Below are 12,441 nucleotides of genomic sequence, written 5' to 3' on the forward strand. Positions count from 1 at the left end.
TTTTCTATATAATATATATACATACACACACACAGAGACAGAGATATTATATTATTATATATATATATATATATATATATATATATATATATATATATATATATATATATATATACACACATACATACATAGGCAAGCTTACGGCTGACAAGTAAGGTTACCACCTGCTCCTGTTTGTGCAGGGCAGTCCTTATTTTGGCACTTTTGTTCTGCAGAAAAAAAAATGAAATATATTCCATAAGCTTCAGTTCTTACATAAAAACAATTTTGCCTCTAAAACGCAACTATTACATGGAACAGCATATATGAAACCCATTCTACAATAAGCTTTATTTGGCAAAAGTAGTAATATTTAGTCTTTGCACTGGCTTCAGGTAGAGTTTTTCCTGCAAAAACTCATGTTTTCACAAAACAAAAATGTCCCACTTAAGTCATCTGACAAGGTAACGACCCTACTGACAAAGTAGGCAAAGATCTGAAACTTTTTTTAAAGGCTCATAGCAAGTACTAGGCTGGCTGTCCTTGAGTATTTTAAGCCTAGACAATTCCCTTTTTTTGCTCAAAATAACCTCTCCCATGCGGTTATAGATTGGATGGCTGATTATTATACAATATCCCTGAGGAAAATAACTGGGATCATACCATGGACAATTTGAGGGGTCTGTGCATGGGATAAAGCATTTAGATGACGTAGTAACACAAACCTGCATCGGGGCAGCATTGGTGGTACAGCAGTTAGCATTGCCACCTCACAGCAAGAGGTTCTCTGGTTTGATCCTTGGCTGGGGTGCCTTGTGTGGAGTCTGCATGTCCTCCCTGTGGTCGCGTGGGTTTCCTCTGGGTGCTCTGGTTTCCTCCCACATCCCAAAGAGGTGGATTGGACACTCTAAATTGGCTCTAGGCATGAGTGCGTGTGTGTGTGCCTTCTGTGGAAGGTTGGGCGCTGGGCTGGCAACACCACCACAAAAACTCCACTGCCAATCATGACAGGACAGGTGATCTGCTGTGGCGACCCCTAACCAGGGAAAGCTGAAAGAAAAATTAACACAAACCTGCATCAGACAGGTGGACACTAAGCATGGTACTAATTGGTGTGCTACAGTATATGGTCATTGCAAAGACCCAACGATTAGCCTGATACCAGCAGCATCTGAAATTTCATATTTCAGTTTCCCCCACCAATAAAAAGTATGATTTTACAGCCTTTCAGAATTAAATGACTGTTCTTTCATTAACCTGACTTCCACATTGTGAATGAGCCAAGAGTGAGTTAATGACTCACACAGTCATACCAGAAGCAATCTTAGAATGAATCTCCATGAAAAAGTAGTGAGGGCTATAGAGTAAGGGAGGTACATGGCACAAATAGCCTTGGAATATAGCACAGACTGAAAGGTACAGATTAAACATTAATAAAACACATTCAAGAAACTAGAAACACATGTGGTATGGAATATTAACTCTATTCACAGGACCAATCCAAGTATACTAATCTCTAAAATTTGGGTAAGGAGGAATATTACTGTTATACCCTACAAAATAGCTGCAGATCCTACATCAAAATGAAAGCTAGCAGGACTACTGCACCTTTCTGTACCAAGGGGCACTATTGCTCCAGCAGTGGTACGAGCAAAAGCCTCTGAACTTTGACCCAAGGATGACAAACAATACAGTGAGAATATGATACAATGCAGTATTATGGTAAGGCAGTTAAAACTGTAAATCTGGATTTATCACTGATAAAGTTTAAGAAGAATATTTGCACAATAACTGCTTTAACCTATTGGTCAAGGTTTCTTCTATGGACCAACACATACTACATCAAAGTTTGTACAGACTGGATAAGTTTCCTTCAACTAGTATGGTGTTACCAGTATTGATATGCCTGTATACCATTCTTACTATGAGGTTATTATTAATTGTAATAACACACAAAATATAAGTGTCAACAATCCTTCTTAGGCACATTACCGATAGAAGATACAAGAAAGGATACAAACTACAGTTATTTGTTAAAGCACTGCCAAGAGCTTTTGCTCTTCATCCAACCATCAGTCTGAAACACATTCTCAATTTACAACAAATACCTGTTCTTGCAGAAGTAAAATATACAAAATCATGTTATTATATGGTGCAAAGAAGTACAGTCTCAAATGGACAAGCAGTGGTTATTCACGTCACTTGCAGAAATAATTCAATGGGTTCCAATATACTTTACTTTTCCCAGTCATGGCTAAACTAAGCAAATGTATACAGACACTTGTATTGCAGTTTTTCTGATGAAGTAAAAACAGAATTAGCATAAGGTACTGGAGAATACTTGCACAGCTATGCCCCGACATGTTGTTTGCAGGGGTAGGATTGAAATGCAAACTTCATACATTAACCTGAAGAGTTTATGTGCACGCATAGGGGGAGTTGAAAGCACAAGACCTGTAAGGAAGTGAGTTTAGCCATCCATTACCAAATCACTGCATGCATACCCTGTCACATGAAGATAAACACAAGGTTGAAGAGGATGTAAAAATGCTATTAGGTTGACTGACCTCAGGATAATTCTAGAAGAAATCATTTACACCAACAGGTGAATGGAAAAGTGGAGGCAGTTGTGTCATTTATACATCTCAAAATTCAGGTTCTCCAAAACTCATTTTCATTACACCCTTCAAAAAAATACTTGTTACTCAGGAAACCACTTGTTTTTGTTACAGAATGTTATAGTCTTAACAGTGTAACCTGACTTTTAAAAAAAAGTATGACACTTGAAGGAAAGAAAAAAAAAAACTCCAGTATTGCACAATCTAATTTAATTTGCAGTAAATAGAATACCAGCTCCATGGTGCAGAAGAATAAAGCCACGACTGTGGCCCAAATGCCCTAGATCAGGTAACGAGTGGGCCATGAAGGGACCAGTTAAGTAAGGCGGGAGTTAGCACCTGACATTAGGTCACACTTTGTAGGAGAAAGAAGGCAGTCTGTCCCACTAACGCTGATGTGTATGTTGAGAAGTGTAGAGCATGCAGCTTACGGGCATGCCTGGGACTATCTGCTTGGTACTACCAAGCTGTACTGACCCATAATTAGAGGGTCTATATTATATCTTCGAACGCTTAAAAAAGCGAACACTGATTGATCGAACTTATTTTTACGAAACTGCAAAATATCGAAGCAGCAGAAACTCTATTTTTTTCCTAGGGAAAGAATTTGGTTGTCCGTTTCTGTTGCTTCGGTATTTTCAGTGTTATGGTGGAAAGTTACCGGTTGGATTCAGGTAAGTGTGCAATTGTGTGGATGTGAGTGTTAGTGTGATTTAGGTGAGTTAGGGTTAGGGCTTGGATTAGGTGTGTGTGCGATTGAGTGGACATGAGGGTTAGGGCGGATTTAAGTGAGTTAGGGAGCGTGTGAGTGTGCGATAGTGACGGACCTTAGGGTTTGGGTTAAGGTTAAGTGGGTAGTTACTGGTGTGTGCATAGTTTAGTGTAGAGTTAAGTATCAGATTTTAGGTGTATGTGTGTGGATTTCTGTTTGTTTGGTGTACTTGCGTTGTGTGTATGTGTTTTGGATCAGCGAATTTTTCCCTGGGGAAAAAAAAAATAGCTGATCTGACAGTTCGAGACTGTAAGCTTTTACTTAAATTAGGTCGATCAATCAGTGTTCGGTTTTTTTAAGCGTTCGATGATATAATATAGACCCTAATTAAGCACACAGTCTACAGCCATAAATCACTGAACACAGACTTCAGTAAATGAGATGGGGTTAACGACAGCAATTAGAAACTCTTTAATGTCTAGTAATTGTCCCATTACTGACTTTTCCCCTAGTGATCCATAAGGAAGGGCACTTATGGCAGGCTTGATGGCTGTCAATGCTGATGAGCAGAATTATTTAAATTCAAAAGGAATAGAAAATAAGGATGCCTCTTATTAAAAAAAAAAAAAAAACTAGATTTTGAAAAGTGTCATAGTACAGTACTCTTTTGGTCAGTGCTAGAATTTATTTCTGTAGCATGTGTATCATCTTCCACATGTTGAAATTCTAAAGTACTGGATAACTAAAGTTGCCAAAACTGCTTCTTTTGTTAACCACTGAACTATCCTTCTCTTTAGGAACCATGGGTCAGTGTTTTTTTTTTTTTTATAACGAGTACTGAACTGTTTATTACTTGCAGAAATTTGGCTATAACATTACATATTAAGGGATATTTTTCCTCTCTCCAAGGCCAGATATGCTGGTAGTAGTTTAGGTGAATTTTAAAGATATTATGTACTTAAAGAAAACAGACTATAGTAATTTCAGTATCCTGGTCATTTTTCAGTCTGTATAAATGCCACTTAGGTCTCCCATGACGACAGGTCATGGTTTGGGGACAGAACACCCACTTTCTGATCTTGAGGTTTCAGGGAGGGTGCACAACCTACTGAACCAATGATCCTGTCACAGCATGTGCCACATTAATTCAATAAATGCATGTGCAAAACTGCTGTAGGTATTGCATACAACTATATAGTATCTAAACTGCATATATGCACTCATAAGTAAATGGTAAGCAAAAAAAGTTAACATGGCTTTGAAAACCTTCACTTCTAATAAACACTACTGTATCATAACTATTGGCACTTTTATATCCAACCATGTCTTTCTTTTATTGCAGCATTGAAAGCTAACAGTTCCTTCCCAGTTTTTGACTGTGACACATGCTTACATAAAAGCAGGATTCAGCAAGCCAAAAACTGTGGTTCACTTCAGTAATAAAGGAAACCCCAGCAGCAACTACTAGATTTTATGTAGCATTACATAGGCTCCTGTGGAGGATAAATGCCTCACAAAAATGTGAGGGGAACATAGAGCATAGATATTTTGAAACTGGGCAATGGGAAACACACAAGCAACAACAGTAAAGGAGACAGATCTGGAATAGTGGCCCATATCTGCCAAAAATATGTATTCCTCGGAAACAATTTTGACATACTAAATAGTAAGCAGGCAACCACCACAACTTGGATGACAGGTTATTAATCTGCATTGGCCCAAAAACCTAGGCAACATTCCTTACTGAAAGTGGAGAGCTATCTAAAGCAGCAGTCAGTCTCTCAGTTAACAGAGCAGCCTCCCACAAGTAGATGTGTAGTTGGACTTTTTGTCTTTTTGAAAAAACAGAGATCTACGTAATAGAACTTTGGGAAATACAGCAAGACTCCCAGTGTAAGACAGAGGAAACTTTTTTTTTTTTTGGGGGGGGGGGGGGGCAACAATAATCAGTATGAAAGAATTCCTCAAACTGTACTTTTAACTCACAAATTTTTAGGAGAGTTGAAGTATGCTAATATTTAAATAGAGGATACTATGGTTTAAGTCATACTGGCCATTTTCAACTAGATGAACAAAAATAGTTAAGAAAGTGCAGTAAAAATGGACATACTAACAGTGGGTACTAATGCTTTTAAAATGCTTTTCCCATTTGTAAATGCCTATACTCTATTATATACTCTTAGGAATCTAAATTAAAATTATTGCTGCACTCCATCAAAACCTAAAATTAGAGCAGAACAATTCTCCACACACACAGATGAACCATACATATAACTCTACATACAACTTGCAACACTTGGATTTTGGAAACAAAAGACATGCAGGCTAAAGCCAGTCATCACCTAGAAAATAAGGAATTAAGAGTAATTTGGTCATTCCTAGCACAATGATAAATGCAGAAACATTTAAATGGGGGCAGATTTACAAAATGTATATCTTTCTTTGCATTAGTAACCAAAAGGCAGGGTATCATATGCAAAGCCACACATTAACATGCAGTATTATTACAAAGCAGCATGCAAGAACAAGGCTGGTACATATTTAAGAACCAAACACCAACAAGAGATAAAAATAAGCACCAATGCTGGATGGAAGCACATTGAAAGCAGACACAGGAGCTCTGAGGAAGCAGATACAGATCCTGACAAAGTCATTTAATTTAGCATTGATCCCAAAGACACATAATAGTGGGAGAAGTATAAAAAAAAGAAACTTGCAACAGGGAGAGGGAATTAGCCCCTCTTCTATCTGTTAACATTGAGTTTGTTCTAATGTTACATTTCATTGCATCTGTAGATTACCTGAAACAAGCTTGTATACAGATACAGTACAAAGAAACTACAACAAAGCTACAAGAATCTGTATTGTTCTTGATTTTTGAAGATCAAAGATTCTAGATGGTTGCTTGCATCTACCACTACAATAACAACTCTACTTACATTTTCAGGTGTACACTTGCAGTTGTCTTTAAATGGCCACTCTGAAAATGTTTTTAGTCGATTCTCATAAGAGTACATCTCTCCATACTGCAACAGTAGCTGTGTTTGGGAAGCAGTAGCCATCAATTTATGGCAAAATTCTATAAACACACAAATACTAATGTATGAAAATGTGAAATATGTAGCACAAAACAAATGGCAGCTACTGTCTCTATAAGCTAAAGCCTACACATCCAGTAAGCTAATGAGCATACTGCCTACAGCTGGTTTGATCATTCTCAGGATTAGCATTAATTGGCACCAATAAGCAACTGCTCCCACCCTTTTTGAGCCTTAGAGGAGGATAGAGCTGATGTACGAATTATTTCCCATGATTTCTTAAGTTTAACAATAAAGTTGGAGAACAGATATTTAATTTTCTGCTTATTTATATTCAGTTAGTGTCTAGGCACGGTGCACTAAAAGTCAAAGAGAATCTTTTATCAGACACTGAATATCACTACAGTCTTCGGAGAGCAAATCATATGTTTATATGGACTGTGTAAATGATAGCATCTTAGGTGTAGTTTTATAGAGGAGAAAGGACAATCTGATGTCAGTTTAAATATTAATTGTTATAGCCATATGAACTTCACCTAAGGGCACTTTCTAAAACATTCTTTCTCCAAAGTTTCAGTGCAAAGTCAAACATTCTTTAAAAGTGCAGTATGTAAAGGTGTTCAGGTTTAATGCTGTAACTCTAAATGGAAAGTTTATAACAAACTCTCAATTTATAGTAGGATTGGTGAAAAAACTGACTAGTATCATGATGATAACTCCATTTCATACTTCTGCTCATGAGGTTTGAGAATGCAACTGAGACTAGAGAGAGGAAAATCTAGCAATTGAAATGACTGTGCGTACCACAATGGGTTCCTTTTTTATGTGGGGATGGTATAACGTGTTAATTAATGACCATTCAAAATAGTGTGGGAAGTAAACAATGACAGAGATGTATGCTGTCTTACTCCGGTCAGTAGACCCATGAGGATGTGCATGGCACCACCTTCTGTCAGTCTTGTGGAAGCATTCACATATCTGAGTCTTGCAAATCAATATAATATACTGGTCACTGCATAAGATGTGTGTAAGGGGCTGGGATATGGGACATGAACCTCTCACACTTTCTACTGAAAAATGGGAACCTCATCCAAGCAAAATGCTAATAGGCAATAACCTGAAACTATATTTGCGATGATGGGGCTGGGAAGTAATGGAAGTCACTTGTAATGTGAGAGTTCATGATGCTACATAAAAAACTAACACCATGCCCACAAAAGTCAAAACCTCAACACTGACTGAATAGTGAACTTGAAAGGAACTAGTATGACTCCCTGCAACCACAAAGTGGGTCATTGCTCCTATGTCCTTACTTAAGTGTACTAATACCAAAGTCTGAGTTCTCATGTGACCAATGTGCTTAAAGTATGAGTGGTTACACACAGACAACAAAGTACCCCATAACTGAAACATGGGTACTGTTAACAGGTAACAGAGTGCCAATACAGCAAAGTGCTAAGTCAGTTCATCATATAAATAGAAAATCAAAGGGGAGATAGGAGATGCAGAAAAGGGGGCTAGAGTAAGAAAAAGAATACACACAAGAATAACCTGAAGGCAGGATGGGTGAAAGGGAGAAAAGCCAACTTTTCTTTTAGGACAGGTGCCTATTTTACTTTTATGAGAATATGTGGATGGTATGATGGACTTTGTGTAGGAAGGAATGAAGGAGTGAGGAAGGTAATAGTGGCAAACACAAGAACAAACAACTCAGATAGAGACAGAAAGGGATGGTCTGGACACAAAAGGGAGCAACAGTGAACAGTTGCAGACAGGCAGACAGAGAGAAGACAGATAGTCATATGGAGGACTAGACTACAAATGGAGTATGAAGAGTGACAGATAAAGAATGGAAACAGTGAATATGGCAGGGTACAGATGACCTGTTTATCCCAGCCAGGTGTCAGTGACCTCCATGGCTGACATCATGCCCATGTAGTCTAATTCTCTTATGATCCTATCAGAAACACCCGAGGTACTCCAACATCCCAATGTGGATGTGCAGCTAGTGGCACACCTCATACTCAACTAGCTGCCATACCTGATGCTAGATGACCCTGAAGGACCTCAATGGGTTAGTCTCAAGGGAAGAATCCTTTTCCAGCCCAGAGATGTGGCCACAGAGGCCACCAGTGAGTCCTCCAGGTCACCTTTAATAATGTGATCTTCATTACCCTGCTGTGAGGCAGGCCTGGCAACTGTTGATAATCCGGGACTAGGCATATTACCTGAACCATACCCAGGTGACCCCTGCAACTCCACATCCTATGCTTAATTGAACCACTAAAAACAGGAGACAAAAACAGAAAGAAAAAAAACGCAGCACATTAGTATGTAAGTGTATGACAAATTAGATTTCAATTTTACATGACAGAAATGGATATAATCTACATAATATACATTCCATGCCATGTGGACAGCCTGTCAGTCTTCCTTAGAGAGACCTTCCTGTTAAAGACAATCTCTATGAAAGAAAAAATAGATAATACATGACAATATGCCTCTGCCATTAGAAGACAAGGAAAGTAACAGACTATACAGTGTTTACTGTAAAATGCTGGCTCACTCTCCCTAGCCTCTGCCTTGCCCTGGTGTAGCAGATTGGGTGGCACTTACACAGGTCACTATGTTGATGCTTGCACTGTCCTTCAGTAGTGATGATGCCAGTGGCATCACTCACCACCATGACAAGCAGGTGCCAGGCATCAATCTTATATAAGGGGCCATCATAATGGCCCATCAATGCTACTCATAGTCCCTGTGCTGTAGATACAAGAAGATGATTGTCTCCTGGCTGCACTAGGCCTGCAGAGCCCAGTGCCTTGAATAAGCCATGTTCACTCAATAAGTCAGAACTAGGGACAAAACGGTAGCCACTTGCACACAGCCACATGTTTTATTGACCATGTGATGTGCATCATTGGGCAGCAAGGGTGAACTATGGGAATAATCACTAAGCCAGAGTGGTAGTGTTATGGCTTTGCAGGGTCCATGCACAATCACAGGTGTGAAAATGACCACCTACCCCAGGAATGGGCAGCAACAACCATAGCAGCACTTACTGAGGGAACCAGTATAATACATTATAGCAGCAATTCAGAGGCAATCACATTAAGTCACTTCATTATCATAATCACCATGCAACAAAGCCCATTACAGTGACATAACAAACTTAGTCACCATAATGCAGGAGAACACATTGAGACAGGCAAATCAGAAATAGGAATTCAGTCGGGAAATGTTTGTACTGCAATACAGGCACAGTGACAGAGAATGAGACGGGTCATAATCTTCCTCAGCACTGTACTGCATATACATGGTTAATGGAAGCAATAGGGTAGATGGGAAACAGTAGATGCATGAGGTAACATAGAGTATGACCAACTAATTGTCCAGCAGGGGAGGGGCTCACCCTGAGAAAAAAACAGAGCACAGAGCATGGCAAGTTAATGTGCAGGTGTAGTAGGGCTCCGCATGACAAAAAACATATCACATGGGCATGCAGAACAGGTTACTGCCCAGCTGGAGGGGTGGACTCTGACAGATAACAGACATTAAGGTCAGAAAAGGTTACTGTCTGCTGATGGGAGCCAAACTGTGACCTATGGTAACAGACAGCAAGACATACTACAAGAGAAACAATGTCACTTGTACATAGGCTGTGGTATGGCTATGTAAAGAGAAGGAGGTTTGAGGCACATGATGTGCGCAACACCAGTGGCCATCAACACAGTACTGTAAGATGGGTGAACAGTGGTAACATGCCAAATGCTGGCATCAGTATGGCACAGGGTGAGAAAGGTTATAGCACAGTATCAGACAGTAAGTGTCCATCAGATGGAGGCAGAGGGACAGTGCTGCCACAAAGGGATCTGCCAAGGAGACATGCATACACACACAGAATCTGAGTAACCCACAGGTGTACACATCTTGTTATAGGCCCAAGAGAATGGCAATGTCAGGAGAAGCTCACCATCCAGAAGACATAGAAGTTACTGCAGGCTCTATGCAAACAAGGCATGTGTATTCTTGAAAAACATAAAGTTAACAAGGCTTTCTGTGAAAAAGTGTGGCAGGAGAGTCATAGAGAGCCCTTATAACTGGCAAGCTGTGCTGGTAATGAGTGCAAAGTGTCTATAGGGGATGTATCAGGTTTGTAATAGCATGTTCATTTCCAGTTACACACCGACTCATGTGTAAAAGGGGTTTATTCATCATGATACATATGCGTATCTGTTCTCTGGTTACACTGCGGCTACAACCACCACAGTTTGTACCACAAAGTTATGTATGTGCCAGATGCTGTTCTCATAACTGCCTGTACCAGTCTGTGTGCCACTGGGTGGGGGAGAGGGCTACCTCTCAACTGTCCAGATTTTCGCAGAATGTCCAGATTTTTGCCTCATAGTTTTGGTCTGTTCCTCATAAAATGTGTGATTTTCTGGCAAATCACTGTGATGATCTGGTGATTGAAATCACTACATAATGACATACATTTGAGTTTCAGACTTCAAATCCTTCAGAAAAATGCATGTTAACACAAGTCCTGTTATTCTAGCAACTTTCTACGTTTATAAAAGCAATACTTAAAATCTGTCCCTATTTTTGGGCCTTTGTCCCCCCGTTTTGTAAGTCTTTGTCCAGATTTCTCGCACTAAGAGGTTGGGAGGTATGGAGGGGGGTGCATGTTTCAGCACCTCCATAGGCAAGTTTTCTTTCTGCTTTCACAGGTCCTACTGGTGAAGGGTCAAGCACAACAGGTTGGTATATACCTGAGGTCATCCTGTTGCCTGTCACTGACACTGATGGCACCATGCACATGGCACAGTCTGACAGCAAAGTCACACTACCAGCTATGCTAACCATACCTCACAACCACTCATAGCAAAAAATCTGTAAGAAGCCAAAATAATGTGTGGGGCAAAGGCTAAACAATAGGGAAAGATTTTAAATATTGCTCTTATAAACTTAGAAAGTTGCTAGAATAACATTTTCTGTTAGCCTGCATTTTCAGAAGTATATGAAATCTGAAACTGAAATGTCTGTCATTATTTTGCACCAGAAAATCACAAATATTACGAGGAACAGGCCAAAAATGTGAGATAAAAATTTGGACATTTTGCAAAAATCTAAACAGTTGGGAGTTATGATGTTAACACTCGAGGACATGCACACATTCCCTACATATGAGGTGATGGTGAAGGGGCAGATCAAACCTCTGACCTCACCACTGCAAGATGGCATGTGTCAGCTGCACTGTGTCTGATGTATGGACACCCACAGTAGGGGAGAGAAGTGTAAATGGCCATTATTGCCATGACTCCAGATCATTCTCTGATCTGGCTATTATGCACACTACACTAAAGATAGTCAGTGTGCTTCATGACCTGTATGAAAAATGTGCGGCCACTTTAGGGACTGTTGAGTGACTTGCCTGGCTTGTACAGTGAGAGAATATATAAGAACCTGGAGAAAATATGGTTGCTGATGACAGGGGTGGCCCATCTGGCACTCATCAGTGCATCCTTGAGGATATTAGCAAAATCTCTCCATGGTCATGCAAGAGTCCAGATACATGTGGATGGTCATAGTCCAGGCTTATGTATATGGCACTCACTGTTCTAGAGACTGTGTTACTGTTTCCCCCGAGCCCTGGAAGCCTCCATGACTAAGCATGACCAGTTGCATGGTTGTGGCTAATGGTCATCTGACTCCAACACAGGTTGCCCCACCAGGCCAGCTACTCTGCTCCCACATTTCCACACAATCCCTCTACCCTACTGGCCTGCTAAGTGTGCCTTTTTTATCCATGGATTTCAGCTCTCCTCAGGATCATGGATGATGTCCATTTATTCCACATGGGGAGTCACAGCAGGTTTCCCATACATGCTCCCAAAGTGCTATACAATCTTTCACACAGAATGCAGCCAATCCTGGCATTACAAAGTCACATGGTACACTGTTTCAATGTTTGTGATATGGAACCTCCACCTTGGCACTGGAAGATGTGATGTCTGATATGGCCAACCTGCTACATGCCAACAGAGCTACCAAATCCACTTTACATGACTCTTACATCCATGGTAGCATTGCT

General features: G+C 40.0%; 1 protein-coding gene across 1 annotated transcript in view; it reads right to left on the minus strand.

The window, feature by feature from the left end:
* LOC122792486 (baculoviral IAP repeat-containing protein 5.1-like) overlaps positions 1 to 6,526 on the minus strand; it is a 166,168-nt gene extending 159,642 nt beyond the window's left edge. The window contains exon 1 of the mRNA XM_044060259.1: positions 6,249 to 6,526. Coding sequence (XP_043916194.1) covers positions 6,249 to 6,371 — 123 coding nt within the window. The 5' untranslated portion in view covers positions 6,372 to 6,526. The remainder of the gene's footprint in view (positions 1 to 6,248) is intronic.
* Between the last annotated feature and the right edge of the window lie 5,915 nt (positions 6,527 to 12,441).

Source organism: Protopterus annectens, chromosome 1.part2 (genome assembly GCF_019279795.1).
Source record: "Protopterus annectens isolate FY-2018-M chromosome 1.part2, PAN1.0, whole genome shotgun sequence".
Lineage (NCBI taxonomy): Eukaryota > Metazoa > Chordata > Ceratodontiformes > Protopteridae > Protopterus > Protopterus annectens.